Source organism: Anas platyrhynchos, chromosome 2 (genome assembly GCF_047663525.1).
Source record: "Anas platyrhynchos isolate ZD024472 breed Pekin duck chromosome 2, IASCAAS_PekinDuck_T2T, whole genome shotgun sequence".
Taxonomy (NCBI): domain Eukaryota; kingdom Metazoa; phylum Chordata; class Aves; order Anseriformes; family Anatidae; genus Anas; species Anas platyrhynchos.
In genome coordinates, this window is record NC_092588.1 from 158548946 (window position 1) to 158567642 (window position 18697).

Below are 18697 nucleotides of genomic sequence, written 5' to 3' on the forward strand. Positions count from 1 at the left end.
CCCACTGCTGGGCGTGCTGCTCCTGGTGCTCCCAGTTCTCCCAGTGCTCCCAGTGCCACCGGCACCCCGCGAGCTGGCCCGAGCCGTGCTGGAGGCGCACGGGCAGGATGCAGGCAGCGGGATGAAGCTGCTGAAGCTGCAGGGAGTCAGCAGGACGGTAGGGGCCGAGCTCGGGAACCCTCCCCCCCCCTTTTAATGCTTTTTTGGGGTTAAGGGGACGCCGTCCCTATTGAACCCCCCCCCTCCTGCAGGAGTTCGACTGGGGCACGCACTTCACCATCAACCTCACCGCCCGCCAGACGGCCTGCCCCAAAAACCCTGCGGTGTCCCGAAATGCTGGCTGTAGGGCCCGGCCGGGCCAGGTAGGTGTGGGGTGACCCCAAAAACCCCAAGGAGGGAGCATAAAAGCTCTGCCCTGTCTCGGGACAAGAACCCAGCACAGGGTCCGGGCGCTCTTTTGGGGCCGTTTGCTTCCTCCCCGTGCCGGAGCTGGGAATTTGGTCCCTCAGGGGTTGGCCTCGCTCGGCTTCCCCGCTGCCCCTAAATAGGGTGGGGGCTTTCTGGGAGCCCCCTTCCCTCCGTTTCTCCCCCCTGACCCCTCCAGGTCCAGCACTGTGTTGCCCAAATCTCCGTCTTTGCCTTCCTGCCCGACGTGCCACTGTCGATGCTGGAGTGCGGCCGGCAGCCGGTGAGACCCCCCCCCCACATCCCCTTTTTCCCCAAATATTTCGGGGCTGAAGTCCCCGTGGGGGCAATAACCCCCTTTTAGGGTTGAAGCCCACCCTGATTTCTTATCCTTCAGCCCAGCGGCTCGGGGCAGCCCCGCTCCAAAGGTCGGCGCAGCCCAGGGACCCCGCGAGCCTTCGGCCTCAGGGCCCCGGCGCCATCCTAAATCCTCGGGAGCGAATCCACCCTGCAGGAGAGGACCCACAGCCCCCATCCCATGAACCCCATCCCGCATGGAGCTGAAATAAGGATGTTTCGGGGCCCCTCGTTCACCTCGTTGACAATAAAAAGCATTTTATGGTGTTGGACAACTTCCTCGTGGCTCATGCTTGGCCTTTGCCCATGTTTGTTGCCCTTTCGGGGCCGTTCCTCCTCCTCCTCCTCCTCCTGGCTCCGTGCCCGCCGGGTCACACAAAAACCGAACACCCAAAGCCAGAACCCGGAAAAAATAAAAAATAAAAAAAAATAGTAAAATCTGCACAGAACCACCCCAAAACCCAGCCTCTGTGCGTGTGGGGCCCGGTGCCTGACCCCCAGCCTGCCCCGGGCACTGTCCCCACGCGGCCTCCCCTCGGCTCCTCCCGGCCCCACAACCCAAAGACCCCCGGCTGCTCCTCGGGGCTCCTGCCCCACAGACCCTGCATTGACCCCGCTGCCTTCCTTTGGCCTCCATTCCCCTCCTTTGGCCTCCTTTGGCCTCCATTGGCCTTGATGGGCCTCCATGGGCCTCCATAGGCCTTCTTTGGCCTCCATTGGCCTCCATTTTCCTCCTTTGGCTTCCTTTGGCCTCCTATGGCCTCTTTTGGCCTCCATTCCCCTCCATTGGCCTCCATTGGACTCCTTTGGCCTCCATCAAACTCTTTTAGCCTCCATTGGCCTCACTTGGGCTCCATTACCCTTTTTTGCCCTCCATTGGCCTCCTTTGGCCTCCTTTTGCCTCCTTTGGCCTCCATTGGCCTCCATTCCCCTCCATTGCCCTCCTTTGCCCTCCATTGGCCTCCGTTGGCCTCCATTTCCCTCCTTTTACCTCCTTTGCCCCCCTTTGCCCTCCATCTCCCTCCTCTGCCTCCCTCCACCCCCCTTTGCCCTCCTTCCCCCTCTCCTCCCCCCCCCCTGCTGCCTCCAGGGCCCGTGGCCCCGTGCTTGCCCCGCGGCAGAGCCGTGGCAGATTTACGGCCTCCCGGCACTTCCCAGCCTCGACGCCCACCTTCGGGGCCGTTTCGGGGCCGCCCTGCGCCGCCGCTCCCCTGCGCCTGTTTGCTCAGGGCCGGCGGCCTCCCCCTCTGCGGAAAACCCCGGCCGTGCCCCAAAAAAAAAAAACAGCACGGGGGGGCTCATAAAAAGGGGGCTCAGCTCCCAAAACCGGGCACGAGGAGGAGGCTGAGGGCAGGATGAGGCCGTGCTGCCTGCTCCTGCTGCTGCTCCTGGCGCCCGCCGCGGCCGTCTCGCCACAACCGGACACGTCCCCGGTGCCAGGGCTGGAGGGAACCCCAACAGCCGAGGTTCCCGGCTCCGTCCCCATAGGATCCGAGGGATCGGTGGCTCCGGGGCAGGATGGATCCCGGCCACCATCCCAGCCATGGCGCTGGCCCTCGGGCTCCCTTCAGGCCGTGCTGGAGGCCCTGCGGCTGCTCCACCGTGGCTCCAAGGCTCCCTGCGCCCTGCGGCTGCGGGTGACGGGACCCCAACGGGGCTGGGTGAGTGCCAAAAAGGGTCCGGGGGTGACCCCACAGAGGGTCCCGTCCCCGTTTTTGAGGGTCTGGTTTCCCCCACAGCCCCAGCGGGAGCTGACTTTCCTCGTGCAGGACGCCTGGTGCCAGCCCGCGGGGACGCCGCCGGCCGCCTGCCCGAGCTGCCACACGAGGGTGAGGACACAAAGGGGACACCAGGGGGGGGGGACATCACAAGGGGGGGTCCCGGTCAGCCCTAGGGGTGACCCCGCTGCTTCATCCCACAGCCCGGTCGCAACTGGGGGGCCTGGATCCGGGAGCGTTGGGCCAGCTTCAGGCAGCGCCTACGGGACCGCGGCCGCCCCTGGACCTGGGTCCGGCGGAGCCACAACGACCCCAGAGGGTCCTGAGGAGCCCCCGATGTTGTGGGGGCTTCACGGACCCCCGACCCTATTAACGTCCCTATTAATGTCCCAATTAACGTCCCAATAAACGTCCCTTGCACCCGCTGTGTCCGTGTCCGTCCCTTGCACCCCTTCGTGTCCCTGCTGCACCCCACAGCCCCCCCCCGAGTGCTGCTGTCCCCACGGGGATGTCCCCGGGGTGTCCCCAACGGGTCCCCTCCCCATATTCCTGCCCCTCAAGGGCCGCTGTCCCCATGTCCCCAGGGTGTCCCCAGGGTGTCCCCAGGGTGTCCCCAGGGTGTCCCCATGTCCCCAAGCCGGCACGGAGCAGGGCAGGGCACGGCCACGTCCCCACCACCACCACCCCCCCGTCACCCCTCGCCCCTCGCCCCGCCGCCTCCCCCTCCCCAAAACCCCAACGGCCGCCTTGTGGCTGCCCCCGTGGGGCCCCGAAATTTCCGCCCAGGCCGCGTTGCACAAGGCCGGGGCCGCTAAAAGGCGGCGGGGGCTGCGGGGCGGCACGGGGCGAGGATGGCGAGCTGCTGGGTGCTGCTGCTGCTGGGCCTGGGGGGGGCCTGCGCCCTGCCCGCCCCGGCCCCCCTCGCCTACAGCCAGGCGCTGGCCCAGGCCGTGGACTCCTTCAACCAGCGCCCCGAGGTGCACAACGCCTTCAGGCTGCTCAGCGCCGACCCCGAGCCCACCCCGGTGAGCACGGCCAGGGGACAGCGAGGGGACGGCGAGGGGACAGCCTGGGAACACACTGGGGACCTCCTGGGGACACTGGGGGGACGTCCTGGGGACACCCTTGGGGATATTTTTGGGATATCACTGGGATAACCTGGTTGTATCAAGGGGGATGATATGGGGACCTCTTGGGGACACTTTGGGATACATGGGGGACACCCTTAGGACACCTTGGGGACACCCTGGGGACATTGGGGAGACGTCCTGGGGACACCCATGGGGATATTTTGGGGATATCATTGGGACAACCTGGTTGTATCAAGGGGGGTGATGCGGGGACCCATTGGAGACACTTTGGATTCCTTGGGGACACCTTGGGGACCCCTTGGGGACACTTTGGGATACCTTGGGGACACCCTGGGGACACTCTGGGGACATTGGGGTGACATCCTGGGGACACCTGTGGGGATATTTTGGGGATATCATGAGGACAAACTGGGTATATCAAGGGGGATGATGCAAGGACCTGTTGGGGACACTTCGGGATACCTTGGGGATATCTTGGAGACATCAAGGGGACACCCTGGGGACACTTTGGGGACACCTTGGGGACACTGGGGTGAGTTTCTGGGGACACCTGTGGGGATATATTTGGGATATCATTGGGACAACCTGGGTGTATCAAGGGGGATGATGCAGGGACCCATTGGAGACACTTTGGATTCCTTGGGGACACCCTGGGGATACCTTGGGGACACCTTGGGGACATCCTGGGGACATCTTTGGGACATCTTTGGGACATTGGGGTGACGTCCTGGGGACACCCTTGGGGATATTTTGGGGATATCGTGGGGACAACCTGGGTATATCAAGAGGGATGATGTGGGGACCCCTTGGGGACACTTTGGGATCCCTTGGGCACTCCTTGTGCCCATCGAAGGGACTTCTTGGGGACAAATTGGGGACACGGAGGGGACCCCTGGCGATGGGTTTGGGGGGTGGGTTTCATCCCGGGGGGGTCCCCGTTGTGCCCATTCCCCGCAGGGCATCGACCTGGGCACTCTGCGGGCGCTCAACTTCACCCTGATGGAGACCGACTGCGCCCCGGGCTCACGGGTCCCCACCGACGACTGCGACTTCAAGGAGAACGGGGTGAGTCCGGGGGGGTCCCGGGGGGGGGACACAACCCCACTGGGGGCCTGGGGACACGTGGGGTGACCCCATATGTGTCCCCAGGCCATCAAGGAGTGCTCAGGGCCGGTGACGTTCCAGCAAGGCACCCCCGACATCGACCTGCGCTGCTCCGACGCCTCCTCCGATGTGAGTTTTTTGGGGGGGGTCTCGGGGGCACCCATGGGTGGGGATGGGGTGGGGGCTGAGCCCTGCTCCTTCCCCGTGTACCCGCGGTGGCCCCGTCCCCAAAATTTTCGGGGATGTGGTGCCACAACCCCACAGCACCATCCTACGGGGGACGGAGGGAGGGTCCTGGGCGCGTGCGGGGCTCAGATTTGGGGTCCTACGTTTGGGGTCCCAGATTTGGGATCCCAGGCTTGGTCTCCAAGATTTTGGGTTCCAGATTTGGGGTCCCCGATTTGGGGTTCCAGATTTGGGATCCCACATTTGGGGTCCCACATTTGGGATCCCAGATTTGGAATCCCAGATTTGGGGTCCTACGTTTGGGGTCCCACATTTGGGGTTCCAGATTTGGGATCCCAGATTTGGGCTCCCACATTTGGGGTTCCAGATATGAGGTCCCACATTTGGGGTCCCACATTTGGAGTTCCAGATTTGGGATCCCAGATTTGAGGTTCCAGATTTGGAGTCCCACATTTGGGGTTCCAGATATGAGGTCCCACATTTGGGGTCCCAGATTTGAGGTCCCACATTTGGGGTCCCCGATTTGGGCTCCCAGATTTGGGCTCCCAGATTTGGACTCCCAGATTTGGGATCCCAGATTTGGGGTCCCAGATTTGAGGTCCCAGATTTGGGGTCCCCGATTTGGACTCCCAGATTTGGGCTCCCGGATTTGGGGTCCCACATTCGAGGTCCCAGATTTGGGCTCCCACATTTGGGCTCCCAGATTTGGGCTCCCAGATTTGTGCTCCCAGATTTGGGCTCCCAGTTTTGGGGTCCCAGTTTTGGGGTCCTGCTGACACCCGACCTTCTCCCCTCTCCCCGCAGCCGGTGCTCGTCCAGCGGGGCCGATTCGGCCGCTTACTGGGCAAGATCCGACATCTTCGGCCCCGGGTCCACATCCGCGTGAAAGCCGACGCCTCCGTCAGCTTCGGCTGAGCAAATAAACGGGGCCGAGCGCGACCCCAAAGCCTGACCCCGGCTCTCTCCTTGCCTCCCGTCCCCACAGACGTCCCCAAGTCCCCAGGGGGGAACAGACACGGGGTGGGGGGGTCCCCGGGGTGTTTCCCAGCCGGGTTTTTCGCCCCCGTCCCCTGCAAAGCGTCCTATGGGGACCCCATCCCCGACCCCATAACGGGCATTGCTGAGCCCCCCCGACCCCACAAGTGGTTCTCATCCCATCCCCGTGCTGTTTTGTCCCCAAATCACAGGGGTTGTGCCCCCAAAGAGCCCCCCCAGCCCAGGATGTCCCCAAATGCCCCCCGGGTTTGATCAGCACGGGGCCATCAGCGGGGTTTGGGATGGGGCTGTGGGGATACGCGGGGACCCCGTGCCCTAAGAGATGAAGCTGTGGTGCCGTCCCCATGTCCCCCGTGTCCCCTGAAATGTCCCCACAGCCTCACACAGCCCCCCACTTCAAAACCTGCCCCCCCCCGTGCCCCATCCATCCCATGGCTGTCCCCAATTCCTATGGGACGTGGCTGTCCCCACCCCATAAAGGGGGACGTGCCCCATATCCACAAGTCCCCATGCTCAAAATGTGCCCATGGGTGCACTGGGGAGGGGGGGGGCACCATCATTTTGGGACCCCCACCGGACAGACCCCGCTCCCCCCACACCGCTGCCCCCCAAAACCACCCCCATCCCCGTCACCCCGTGCCCCCCGCGCCCCAAAAGCGCACAGAGGGGACACGGCACGGCCGGGAAGCAGCTTTATTTGGGGGGGACGGACACCAAAAGGGGGGGACAGCGGCGTCGGGGGGCTGCGGGGGGGCCTCATCTCCTCTTCCAGGCCCTGTAGATCTTGATGGCCAGCGGCACCAGCTGCCAAAAGCGCTTGACCTGGCGGGGCTGCGGGGACAAAACGGTGTCACCAAGGGGGGGGGACACACCCCGAGGGTCCCCACGCGCCCCCCTCCCTCCAAGAAAGGTCCCCCCCCGGAGAGCCACCGGCACAGGGGGGTCCCCAACATCCTTGGGGCCACCCCATTGCGTGCGTGTCCCCCCCGCTCTCCACCAGCACTGGGGGGGTCCTGAGCATCCCGAGCATCCTTGGGGACACCCCATAATGTCCCCCCCCTTGTGGTGTCCCCCCCCCACTCACCTCCATCGTGGAGTCCACGCAGGTGACATCGAGCGCGGGGCGGCCGCTCTGCAGCACCACGGGGCCGGAGCAATCCTTGATCACCTGCGGGTGGGGGGGGGGGGGTGGCAATGATAAGGGGGTCTCGCAGCCCCCCCCAGGGGGTTGTCACCTCTGTCCCCGTCCCCAAAGACCCCAAAGGACCCCCCCAACTCACCCCGTCCTCCTTGAAGTCGCAGGAGTCGGGGCGGGCGCCGGTGCGCGCGGGGCAGCGCGTCTCCATGATGGTGAAGTTGAGGCTGCGCAGGGAGCTGAGCTGGACGTCCTGCGGGGACACGGGGGGGTGACATGGTGACAGCACCCCCCCCAGTCGCTCCAAGGTGTCCCCGAAATGTCCCCAAAATGTCCTCTCAGTGTCCCCTTCACGTCCCCTTGGTATCTCCCCAGTGTCCCCCCAGTTTCTCCAAGGTGTCCCATTGGTGTCCCCAGGGTGTCCCCAAAATGTCCCCCTGTGTCCCCTTCACGTCCCTAAGATGTCCCCCCAGTTGCTACAAGGAGTCCCATTGCTGTCCCCAGGGTGTCCCCAAAACGCCCCCCCCTGTGTCACCTTCACATCCCCTTGGTATCCCCCCAGTGTCCCCTCAGTTTCTCCAAAGTGTCCCATTGGTGTCCCCAAAATGTCCCCCCAGTGTCCCCTTGATATCCCCCCAGTGTCCCCCCAGTTTCTCCAAAGTGTCCCATTGGTGTCCCCAGGGTGTCCCCAAAATGTCCCCAAAATGTCCCCTCAATGCTCCCCCAGTGTCCCCTCAATGTCCCCTTGGTATCTCCCCAGTATCCCCCCAGTTGCTCCAAGCAGTCCCATTGGTGTCCCCAGGGTGTCCCCAAAATGTCCACAAAATGTCCCCTCAATGCCCCCCCAGTGTCCCCCCAGTTGCTCCAAGGAGTCCCATTGGTGTCCCCAGGGTGTCCCCAAAACGCCCCCCCAGTGTCCCCTTCACGTCCCTAAGATGTCCCCCCAGTTGCTCCAAGGAGTCCCATTGGTGTCCCCAGGGTGTCCCCAAAATGTCCCCTCAATGCCCCCCCAGTGTCCCCTTCACATCCCCTTGATATCTCCCCGGTGTCCCCCCAGTTTCTCCAAGGTGTCCCATTGGTGTCCTCAGGGTGTCCCCAAAATGCCCCCCAGTACCCCCCCAATCCCCCAGTGTCCCCTCAATGTCCCCAGGGTGTCCCCCAAGGACACCAGGCTCTCCCACCAATACCCCCAGGGTGTCCTCGGAGTGTCCCCTGCCCCGTCCCCCTGGTGCACCCTCTGTGTCCCCAAGGTGTCCCCAAGAAGTCCCTTCGATGGCCACAAGGTGTCCCCAAAAGATCCCTTAGTGTCCGTTTCATGTCCCCAAGGTGTCCCCAAGGTGTCCCCAGGGTGTCCCCAGGGTGTCCCCAAGGTGTCCCAAAGTGTCCCCAAGGGGTCCCCTCATCATCCCTCTTGATATACCCAGGTTGTCCCCATGATAGCCCCAAAATACCCCCACGGGTGTCCCCAGGACGTCCCCCCAATGTCCCCAGAGTGTCCCCAGGGTGTCCCCAGGGTGTTCCCAAGGTATCCCAAAGTGTCCCCAAGGGGTCCCCTCATCATCCCTCTTGATATACCCAGGTTGTCCCCATGATAGCCCAAAAATATCCCCACGTGTGTCCCCAGAACATCACCCCAGTGACCCCAAGGTGTCCCCAGGGTGTCCCCAAAGTGTCCTAAGGGTGTCCCCAAGATGTCCCCTCTTCATCCCCCTTGATATACCCAGATTGTCCGCACGATATCCCAAAAATATCCCAAGGGTGTCCACAGGAGGTCACCCCAATGTCCTCTCAGTGTCCCCAAGGTGTCCCCAGGGTGTCCCCAGGGTGTCCCCAGGGTATCCCAAAGTGTCCCCAAGGGGTCCCCTCATCATCCCTCTTGATATACCCAGGTTGTCCCCACAATATCCCAAAAATACCCCCAAGGGTGTCCCCAGGCTGTCCCCCCAGTGTCCCCAGGCTGTCCCCAGTGTGTTCCCAGGCTGTCCCCTCGCCGTCCCCTCGCTGTCCCCTGGCCGTGCTCACCGGGGTGGGCTCGGGGTCGGCGCTGAGCAGCCTGAAGGCGTTGTGCACCTCGGGGCGCTGGTTGAAGGAGTCCACGGCCTGGGCCAGCGCCTGGCTGTAGGCGAGGGGGGCCGGGGCGGGCAGGGCGCAGGCCCCCCCCAGGCCCAGCAGCAGCAGCACCCAGCAGCTCGCCATCCTCGCCCCGTGCCGCCCCGCAGCCCCCGCCGCCTTTTAGCGGCCCCGGCCTTGTGCAACGCGGCCTGGGCGGAAATTTCGGGGCCCCACGGGGGCAGCCACAAGGCGGCCGTTGGGGTTTTGGGGAGGGGGAGGCGGCGGGGCGAGGGGCGAGGGGTGACGGGGGGGTGGTGGTGGTGGGGACGTGGCCGTGCCCTGCCCTGCTCCGTGCCGGCTTGGGGACATGGGGACACCCTGGGGACACCCTGGGGACACCCTGGGGACATGGGGACGGCGGCCCTTGAGGGGCAGTATCATGGGGAGGGGACCCGTTGGGGACACCCCGGGGACATCCCCGTGGGGACAGCAGCACTCGGGGGGGGGCTGTGGGGTGCAGCAGGGACACGAAGGGATGCGAGGGATGGACACGGACACAGCGGGTGCAAGGGACATTTATTGGGACGTTAATTGGGACATTAACAGGGACGTTAATAGGGACGTTAATTAATTGGAACATTAATAGGAACTTGGGGTTTTGACACTCGCACAGCACCAACTCCTGCCAGGGCTCCTCAACCTGAGGTGACACCAGCCCCAAGGTGGCACCGGGACCCCACTGTGGCCTCGTTTCCCCCCTCAGCCCCCTCCTCGTGCCCGATTTTGGGAGCTGAGCCCCCTTTTATGAGCCCCCCCGTGCTGTTTTTTTTTTTGGGGGCACGGCCGGGGTTTTCCGCAGAGGGGGAGGCCGCCGGCCCTGAGCAAACAGGCGCAGGGGAGCGGCGGCGCAGGGCGGCCCCGAAACGGCCCCGAAGGTGGGCGTCGAGGCTGGGAAGTGCCGGGAGGCCGTAAATCTGCCACGGCTCTGCCGCGGGGCAAGCACGGGGCCACGGGCCCTGGAGGCAGCAAGGGGGGGGGCAGGAGAGGGGGAAGGAGGGCAAAGGGGGGCAAAGGAGGGAAATGGAGGGAAATGGAGGCCAACGGAGGGCAATGGAGGCCAAAGGAGGTAAATAGAGGGAAATTGAGGCCAACGGAGGTCAAAGGAGGGCAATGGAGGGGAATGGAGAGCAATGGAGGCCAAAGGAGGGCAATTGAGTACAAAAATGGGTAATGGAGGCCAATGGAGGGGAATGGAGGCCAACAGAGGCCAAAGGAGGGCAAAGGAGACTAAAGGAGGCCAATGGAGGGGAATGGAGGCCAAAGGAGGGCAAAGGAGACTAAAGGAGGCCAATGGAGGCCAAAGGAGGGCAAAAAAGGGGAATGGAGCCCAAGTGAGGCCAATGGAGGCTAAAAGAGGCCAATGGAGGGCAAAGGAGGCCAAAAGAGTTTGATGGAGGCCAAAGGAGTCCAATGGAGGCCAATGGAGGGGAATGGAGGCCAATGGGGGCCAAAGGAGGCCTATGGAGGCCCATGGAGGCCCATAGAGGCCAAAGGAGGCCAAAGTAGGGGAATGGAGGCCAAAGGAAGGCAGTGGGGTCAATGCAGGGTCTGTGGGGCAGGAGCCCCGAGGAGCAGCCGCGGGTCTTTGGGTTGTGGGGCCGGGAGGAGCCGAGGGGAGGCCGCGTGGGGACAGTGCCCGGGGCAGGCTGGGGGTCAGGCACCGGGCCCCACACGCACAGAGGCTGGGTTTTGGGGTGGTTCTGTGCAGTTTTTACTGTTTTTTTTTTATTTTTTATTTTTTTTTCCGGGTTCTGGCTTTGGGTGTTCGGTGTTTGTGTGACCCGGCGGGCACGGAGCCAGGAGGAGGAGGAGGAGGAACGGCCCCGAAAGGGCAACAAACATGGGCAAAGGCCAAGCATGAGCCATGAGGAAGTTGTCCAACACCATAAAATGCTTTTTTTATTACCGATGAGGTTAAAAAGGGCCGGATTTCCCCCAACATAGCCCCCCCCCCCCTCCCTCCCTGACCCAGCACAAGGACAGGGGCCGAGCCCTGCGCACAAAATGGCGGCGCCCAGCTGCCGTACACCGGAAGCCGCTCTCCTGTCTCTCTGTATCTCAACCAATCAGAGCGCTGCGCGCCGCGCGGCGAGCCAATAAGACTCAGCGTCGCTGCCGTGACGTCATCAGTGCGCGCCTGGCCACGGGGCGTGCTGTACGGCAGGAGCACCGGGGCGCGGTAGGGCACGGAGAAGAAGGGGGGGGGGGGGGCGCGTTTTGGGGCCACTTTTTAAAAATTAATTAATTTTAATTTTTCTTTTCGCAGCCTCGCGATGCAGCGCTGAGCCCCGGCTTCTCTCTCAGCATGGCGGCGCGGCTGGTGGGGCGCTGCTGCTGGCGCCACCTCGCCGCCATCTCCCTGGGGCCCGGCCCTGCCTCAGGCCTCCGCCACCCCCCCAGGGCCTCCTCGCTTCACGCCCCGGGAGCCGCCGCCGCCGCCGAGGGCTCGGCCCTGAAGGAAAAAACTGAGGAGAACCCCGGGGCGCAGGGACCCAAGGCGCTGAGGGAGCTCCTGGAGGCGGCCCAGGGGCCTCGGGAGCTGCTGGAGCTGAGCGAGGAGCCGGGGCTGAGCAGCAACCAGGCCTCGCTGCTCATCGGCCGCCTGTCCCGCCTGGCCGCCCAGCAGCAGCTGGAGCCGCAGGGTTTGCTGCAGGACCCTCGCTTCAAGCAGCTCCTCGGCGTGATGGACTCGCAGGTGGGTGCCCGGACACGTAGCACAGCCCTCAAGGTGCCTCCCCTCTCCTCTTTCCCCTTTTATGGGTGTTTTTTTCCCGTTTCCCGCTCGTTTTTAGTTGTTTCTGTAAGCCTAAGCTGCCACTTGCTCAAAAGTTTGGTGGTTGAGGCGTTTCGGAGCCCAACAGCACCGGGTTCGGCTCAAAAGAGGGGTCCCCACATCACCAGGATGTGTCCTTAAAAATAGGGATCCCTCAGAGCTGGCAGGGCCGAGCTGTGCAAGAAGTTGGCAGTGCGGCCTCGCTGCCCAAGAGGTGGCTGTGAAGGCAATTAGCTGGGAGTTAACGAAGGAAAATCGCTCTGTGCACGGCTGTCTTTCTCCAAAAAGCTGCTGCGGTCGTGGCTAACGCAGTGTGGGATGCGAGAAGGGGATCTGCAGGTGCTCAGGGGCTCCAATGCAGGCTAAAATGACATAAAATAAACTAAAAATGACATAAAATAAACTAAAAATGACATAAAATAAACTAAAATCGCAGAATCAGGGAGCTGTAGGGGTTGGAAGGGACCTCCAACCCGCTGCTGAAGCAAGCAGTCATTAACCACACTGCAACACCTCGAGCAGCCAAAGATCCCAAATCTTAGGGCTTGGGCGCAGGGAAAAGGCTCTGAGGTGCCCGGGGGCCAGCAGCCTGCCTCTCAGCTTCATCCTCCTTCATCTTTTCAGCCCCAAAAAGTTGAAGAGCACCGTTTTAGGACTTTAGGTAAAGGGTTGGAGGGGAAGTTGAAGGTTTTATTTGCTCAGAGCCGCCTGGTGCAAGCGCCCTGAGCACCAGCTCTCTCCATAACCACAGGGCAATGCCATCTTTTTGCCCCAGATCTCTCTGATTGATGTTTTTTGTGTTTCTTTTGTCTCCCCAGATCTCCCAGGTGTGGAACAACGCCCTGGTGAACGTGCTGAAGAGCCTCTACTCGCTGGGGCTGCCGAGCAGCAGCCGGGAGTTGCAGTCGGTGGAGCACGAGGTGCTGTGGAGGCTGCGCCGCCTCACCTTCCGCCAGATCGCCTCCCTGGCCGAATTCTTGGCCTCCAGACCCCAAAAAGACAACAAACTGCTGGCCGAGGTGGTCAGGAAGCTGGAGCTGCGCTGGACGGAGCTGGAGGGCACCCGCAGCGTGGTGACGCTGATAGCCAAGGTCGGCCACGTCTCCCCCGCCCTGATGGACCGCCTGGAGGACAAGGTGGGGGCGCCGGGAGCTCTCAGTTTGCTCCTTTCCCTTCAAATCAGCATTTTTGGGGAAAAAAACAGCCTCAGCTCTGTCATAACGCCCTGCTGCGTGCCCACGGGCAGCTCTCGGAGCAGCTCAGGTGCTCAGGAGCAGCGTTTCCCCCCCCCCAGGAGCCACGCAGGAGGGGAGTTTGCAGGTGGGAGCTGCCTGAATGCGCTGCTCTGAGCCGCCTGAAGGCTGATGTGCTGCTCTGTGAGGCTGGAATCCCCTTATTTTTTGCTAGAATCCCCTTATTTTTTGCTAGAATCCCCTTATTTTTTGCTAGAACCACCTTATTTTGTGTTAGAATCCCCTTATTTTGTGCCGGAATCCCTTATTTTGTGCCGGAATCCCTTATTTTGTGCCGGAATCCCTTATTTTGTGCTGGAATCCCTTATTTTGAGCCAGAATCCCTTATTTTGAGCCAGAATCACCTTATTTTGTGCCAGAATCCCTTATTTTGTGCCAGAATCACCTTATTTTGTGCTAGAACCACCTTATTTTTTGCTAGAATCCCCTCATTTTGTGCCGGAATCCCTTATTTTGTGTTAGAACCACCTTATTTTGTGCCGGAATCCCTTATTTTGTGCCAGAATCCCTTATTTTGTGCCAGAATCCCTTATTTTGTGCTAGAACCACCTTATTTTGTGCCAGCATCCCCTCATTTTGTGCCAGAATCCCCTCATTTTCTGTTAGAACCACCTTATTTTGTGCCGGAATCCCTTACTTTGTGCTAGAACCACCTAACTTTGTGCCAGAATCCCCTCATTTTGTGTTAGAACCACATAATTTTGTTCCGGAATCCCTTATTTTGTGCCAGAATCCCCTTATTTTGTTCCAGAATCCCTTATTTTGTGCCGGAATCCCCTCATTTTGTGCTAGAACCACCTCATTTTGTGCCGGAATCCCCTCTTTTTGTGCCAGAATCCCCATATTTTGTGTTAGAACCACCTCATTTTGTGCTAGAATACCCCCATTTTGTGCCAGAACCACCTCAACCAGCGACACCTGGGCCAGTGACACCTCACCCCCCTCATCCACAGCTCCCTGCCTGCCTCCCCCTGACATCCCAACGTGTTTTTTTTCCAGGCCCTGGAGCTGGCGGAGCACTTCAGCCCCGAAGATATCCGCAAGATCACCCTGGCCCTGGCCTACCAGAACCGCCGCTGCGTGCCCCTGCTGCGTGCCCTGTCCTACCACCTCCTGCAGAAACACACCGAGCTCGACCTCGCCACCCTGACCGACCTGATTTTTGCTTATGGTGAGCCCCTCGGCCGCGCTGGGACCCGGCGAGCTCCTGTAGGGTGCTCGAGTTGCGCTCTGAGATCCTCGGGGTGAGCTGGGACGGAGCAGGGAGGCTGGCAGCGGGGTGCCAGCCAGCACAGCCACCTCGTTTCCAGCCCCACACGCTGACAGCACGACATTTCCCTGCCCTTCAGCTCTTCCTCACGCTCCCATCACATTTTTTTTCGCTGAGGGAGACCTCCTGTGGCAGTTCAGGGCGTGCACGCTCAGCTCCGTGCTGCTGCCTCACCCCAGAGCCCGTTTGGGCACGGCCTGGGTGTGTGTGTGGTCAGAATTACAGCTTGGTTTTCCTTCCAGCCTGCAGGAAAAAGGGAAATGCAGCACCATAGCCTTCATGGGTCGGGTTTATCCTAAAAAAATTAAGGATTTTCCCATAATAAACAGCCTTAGAGGGGGCTCACGCCCCTCCTGGATGCCCCCAGCCCCCTCCTGGCCCTATAAAATCAGCCTCGTGGCACCCCGCCAGCTCCCGTGCCAGCTCGGTGTCAGCGGCTGCCGCTTTTTCTTTTTTCTTTCTTCTTTTTGCCCCTTTAAAGGAAAACTGAATTTCCACCAGCCCCAGGTCTTCCAGAAGCTCGCCACCGACCTGCAGCCCCACGTGGCCAGCATGACGCCGGGCGAGGTGACGCGCTGCATCAGGTCCTTCGCCCTCCTCAAGTGGCTCAGCCTCCCCCTCTTCGAGGCCATCGCGCAGGTGAGGAGGCGCAAGAAAACACCCCCAGAGCTCAGCTTTCCCCTAAAAAAAAATTAAAAAAAACCCTAAATGAGCCCTGAGGGATCCCGTGCCTGCGTTTTCCTGCCCTGCCGTGGGGCTGGGTGTATCCCTGGTGGTGTTTTGAGTTTTTTTCCTGTCCCTGCTCGCTCCAATTTTGTTTTTTTTTGTCTCCCGTGTCCCCCAGTACGCCCTGGACAACGCCAAGCAGCTCTCGGTCGCCCACCTGTGCAGCATCATCCTCTCCTTCGCCCGCCTCAACTTCCAGCCCAGCGGCAGCGAGGATTTCTTTAACATGGTACGAGCTTCCTCCTTCCCCTCCGTGACACATCCCGAGCCAAAAAATGGGTGTGGGGAGGCTCCAGGGCCCTGTGGGGAATGGGAATCGGGACCCCACAGCTCAGGACAGGCTGAAAAACCCTCCTTGAGCTGCTCTAACGGGACCAGAGAGCCCACCCAAGGAGGAACAGCCCCAAAAATCCCAATCCTGAGGGTTAGAGAAGCCTTCAAAGCTCATTTAGTGCGACCACCCCTCTGATTAATTTAATTTTTGAGGCATTGCAGGGAAAAAAAAAACACAAGGCTGCCGCGGAGCGGTCCCAAAGCCTCGAGCAGCAAACAGAGGGGTTTGGGGTGCCGTGGGAGCCTCATGGTGCTTTTTCTGTGGGTTTTTTGTGTTTTTTAGGTCCACGAGGAGCTTCGGGACCAGCTGGACGGGCTGGAGCCCCAGCTTCTGAGCGACCTGGTGTGGTCGCTGTGCGTGCTGCAGCAAGCCAAGCCCCACTACCTGCAGCGAGCCCTGGCGCCCGATTTCTGCGCCCGCATCCAAGGTGAGACCCCCCCAGGGCGCCGTCCCTACAAATTTACACCTCGAGAAGCCAAGATTTGGTGTTTTTTCACCCAAATTTTGCCTCCCAGGGGAGGCGCAGCCCCGTCAAATTCGGTCCCTGCCTCCTCCTCCGTGGCGGGGACTGGCCAGCCGGCTGCTACAGCGAGCTCTGTCGCCCATGGGCCCCTCGTCCCCTTTTCCCGTGGGACTTTGGGGACAAAACCGTGCCACAGACACCCCCACCGTGCCCTGGGGCTGCTCGTTTTGGGGCTTTTCACCCTAATTTCTGCTTTTTTTTCCCCCTCCCCGCCAGCCGATCCGTCCCCCAAAGCCCAAAACCTGCGGGTGAAGCTGCTGCACATCAACGCCACGGCCAGGTTGGAGATCCCCGAGTACCAGGGCCCGTTCCTGACCCCAAATCTGTTGGGAACTGTGGGGTCAGCGGGGGAAGGAGGCAGCCAGCTGCAGGGCAGCCTGCGGGAAGCCCTAACGGGGGTGCTGGGAGACCAGGACAGGGCACGATTCGACGCCCCCACCATCTACGGCTGGCAGATCGGTGAGCACGCCCTCTCCTCGCACCACCAGGAGGGAGAGGATTCGATTTTGGGGCTTAATCCTTCCATTTTGGGGTCATCCCTTCTCCTCGTGCAGCCTCCAACCTCTCCTGAGGCTTTTTGGGTGGGAAGGGAGCTGTGGGGCGGCAGCTCGGTGTCCCTAAAAGCCTCTTTTTGGGTTTTTTGCTCCCTGCAGACGCTGAGGTGGTGGTGAACGCCGAGAACAAACCCCTCCCCATAAAGGATTTCGCCGCCCCCCACCTCCTCCACGCCGAAGGGACGAAGCCGCTGCCGCCAGGAGCCAGGAGGTTGGGGCTGGGAGCCAAAATCCAGCTCGGGGCCGAGCTCCCTCCTTCCCCCTGCCCTATTGACATCCCCTTTTCCCTTTGTAGGGTTGCCTTCCTCAGGTGGGAGTTCCCAAATTTCAGCAATAGGGGCAAGGAGCTGCTGGGTCGCTACGCCATGGCCCGGCGCCACGTGCAGGCGGCCGGCTTCCTGCTGGTGGACGTGAGTAGCCCCAAATTTTGCTTTTCACCTCTTTTTAGGGGAAATTTTCCTCCCTCTGCCCCCGTTTCCTCATTTTTTGGGGGTTGGAGGAGCGGGACAGCACCCAGGGGGTGACCCTACTGTGTTTAGGGTCACCCTCGAGCCGTCCCAAACCCCAATCCCCAAAGGGGGAGAGGTTTTGGGAGCTTTTTGCCCCTCTCCCCCTACTCCTGGGGGCTCAGTGCAATGGGGCAGAGCCCCCCTAGAAGCCCCCCAGCGATCCTACAGCGGGATTAGCCGCCGGGAGGGGGGGGATCAGTAATAGGGGAGGACAGCAGGCAGGGGCTTAGCGCCCTGATCCCTGCCCCAGGGCATTAATCAGCCTCCTGGGGGGGTAATTATAGCCCTGGGGGGGGGGAATTATGGCCCTGGGGGGGGGAATTATGGCCCTGCTGGCAGCGGGGGCAGCGAGACACATGGCCCTGGGGGGCTCTCGCCCTACAAAAAGCCCGAATTTGGCCACATTCTGCCCAAAAAACAGCAGTTTGAGGTGCTGTACCCCCCCCCAAATCCTGGCTGGAGATTTTTTGGGGGAAAATGAGGAGGAAACGGTCGCTTTGGGAACCCGCAGCCTTGTCAAATTCGGTGCCCGCCTCCACCCCGTGGCGGGGACCGGCCCAGGGGCTGCCACAGCAATGGGGTCGTGCTTCATGGGCCCCCTGCCCCTGCTTGTGGGGCTGCGGGGACAAAACCAAGCCACGCACAGCACCCCCCCCACCCCAAATATCCCATATTATGACCCCAACCCTCACCCTTTTATTTTTTTCCCCCTTTCCAGGTCCCTCACTACGAGTTCCTGGAGCTGAAGCTGGAGCGGCAGCGGGTGGCGTACCTCAGGGACAAGCTCAACAAGGCCCTGGCCAAGGATTTGGCGAGCTAGCGTGGCCCCAAAACCCCCCCCTAATAAAGAAACCTCCCCTAATAAACCACCCCGCTCCACCCTGCTGCATCTATGGGGCCAGGGGGGGCTGCGCTGCTCGGGGCCAGGCTTTTGGGGTCTGTTTTTGGGGTGTGGGGAGCAGGGGAAGGGTTGGGGTGGTCGCTGCACCCCCAAAATTCTGCTTTTGGGCTTGGCCCCCCCCACAGAGCTGAGGATGAGGGGTGCAGCCTTGGGGGGGCTTTGTGGGGGGCAGCAGGACCCCAAATGCACCCCCAGGGAGCCCCCCAACCCCTTTGTCCCCGCTCCACGCCCCCCAGCCAGCAAAACCCCACCAGGAGGGTTTTTTTGGGGGGTATTAAGCCACCATCTGGGCTAAAAACAGCAGGTTTTCGGTTTTGGGGTCACCGCCACCCCTCCCCACGTCCCCCACCCCCCTTAATGGGGTCGGAGCCCCCCCCGGCAGGGCCCTGCTATGGGGCCGAGGCGGCGGCTGCTGAGTCACGGCCGGGGCTGCTCCTGGCACCGGCACGGCGCCAGCACCCGCCTCGGGCTTTGATTTTTTTTTGGGGGGGGCAGAAAGATTTGGGGGGGTTTTGGGGTCTGGACAACCGGGGTGGTTACCCCAAAAGGGCGTTGGGTGTCCTGGGGGTGTCCCATGGGTTCTAGGTCCCCCCCCTCCCTTTCTTTTAGGGCCATCTGTGCGCCCGGATGGGGTCTGGCGGCACAGCGGGGGGGGGTACCCAAATCCCAAATGTGCGACCCCCCCTCAGCATCACCAGGGAGCCGTCCCCATCGCCATGGAAACGGGAGGAGAGGTGGCAGCGCCATGGG

General features: G+C 61.7%; 3 protein-coding genes and 2 non-coding genes across 5 annotated transcripts; 4 read left to right on the plus strand and 1 right to left on the minus strand.

Moving 5' to 3' along the window:
- The first annotated feature begins 2884 nt into the window (after window positions 1-2884).
- On the plus strand, window positions 2885-5813 carry LOC101804649 (cathelicidin-2). Its single transcript, XM_027450185.3, has 4 exons — window positions 2885-3505; window positions 4529-4636; window positions 4721-4804; window positions 5666-5813. The coding sequence occupies exons 1-4, from the start codon at window positions 3332-3334 to the stop codon at window positions 5774-5776; spliced, it is 477 nt and encodes a 158-aa protein (XP_027305986.2). The 5' UTR covers window positions 2885-3331; the 3' UTR covers window positions 5777-5813.
- Window positions 5814-6543: 730 nt separating this feature from the next.
- Window positions 6544-9325, minus strand: LOC119713072 (cathelicidin-3-like). The gene is made up of 4 exons (XM_038175378.2): window positions 9015-9325; window positions 7138-7245; window positions 6942-7025; window positions 6544-6688 (listed from the first exon to the last, which is right to left on the minus strand). The coding sequence occupies exons 1-4, from the start codon at window positions 9186-9188 to the stop codon at window positions 6614-6616; spliced, it is 441 nt and encodes a 146-aa protein (XP_038031306.2). The 5' UTR covers window positions 9189-9325; the 3' UTR covers window positions 6544-6613.
- A 1804-nt stretch (window positions 9326-11129) lies between these two features.
- TBRG4 (transforming growth factor beta regulator 4) lies at window positions 11130-17915 on the plus strand. Its single transcript, XM_038175197.2, has 11 exons — window positions 11130-11283; window positions 11371-11799; window positions 12696-13013; window positions 14130-14301; window positions 14882-15039; window positions 15245-15355; window positions 15743-15887; window positions 16200-16442; window positions 16637-16748; window positions 16833-16947; window positions 17765-17915. The coding sequence occupies exons 2-11, from the start codon at window positions 11410-11412 to the stop codon at window positions 17864-17866; spliced, it is 1866 nt and encodes a 621-aa protein (XP_038031125.1). The 5' UTR covers window positions 11130-11283; window positions 11371-11409; the 3' UTR covers window positions 17867-17915.
- LOC113842989 (small nucleolar RNA SNORA5) lies at window positions 15982-16125 on the plus strand. Its single transcript, XR_003495895.1, has one exon. It is a non-coding gene; the product is annotated as a small nucleolar RNA SNORA5 (small nucleolar RNA).
- LOC113842987 (small nucleolar RNA SNORA5) lies at window positions 17553-17694 on the plus strand. Its single transcript, XR_003495893.2, has one exon. It is a non-coding gene; the product is annotated as a small nucleolar RNA SNORA5 (small nucleolar RNA).
- Window positions 17916-18697: the final 782 nt, after the last annotated feature.

Bases quoted from the DNA above. Each gene is read 5' to 3' on its own strand.
- LOC101804649 (XM_027450185.3), top strand. From the start codon at position 3,332: ATGGCGAGCTGCTGGGTGCTGCTGCTGCTGGGCCTGGGGGGGGCCTGC. The intron at 4,637-4,720 runs GTGAGTCCGGGG...ATGTGTCCCCAG, and splicing joins GCGACTTCAAGGAGAACGGG to GCCATCAAGGAGTGCTCAGG. The intron at 4,805-5,665 runs GTGAGTTTTTTG...CTCTCCCCGCAG, and splicing joins GCTCCGACGCCTCCTCCGAT to CCGGTGCTCGTCCAGCGGGG.
- LOC119713072 (XM_038175378.2), bottom strand. From the start codon at position 9,188: ATGGCGAGCTGCTGGGTGCTGCTGCTGCTGGGCCTGGGGGGGGCCTGC. The intron at 7,246-9,014 runs GTGAGCACGGCC...GTGTCCCCGCAG, and splicing joins CCGACCCCGAGCCCACCCCG to GACGTCCAGCTCAGCTCCCT. The intron at 6,689-6,941 runs GTGAGTGGGGGG...TTGTCCCCGCAG, and splicing joins GCGTGGACTCCACGATGGAG to CCCCGCCAGGTCAAGCGCTT.
- TBRG4 (XM_038175197.2), top strand. From the start codon at position 11,410: ATGGCGGCGCGGCTGGTGGGGCGCTGCTGCTGGCGCCACCTCGCCGCC. The intron at 15,356-15,742 runs GTACGAGCTTCC...TGTGTTTTTTAG, and splicing joins GCGAGGATTTCTTTAACATG to GTCCACGAGGAGCTTCGGGA. The intron at 15,888-16,199 runs GTGAGACCCCCC...CCTCCCCGCCAG, and splicing joins TTTCTGCGCCCGCATCCAAG to CCGATCCGTCCCCCAAAGCC.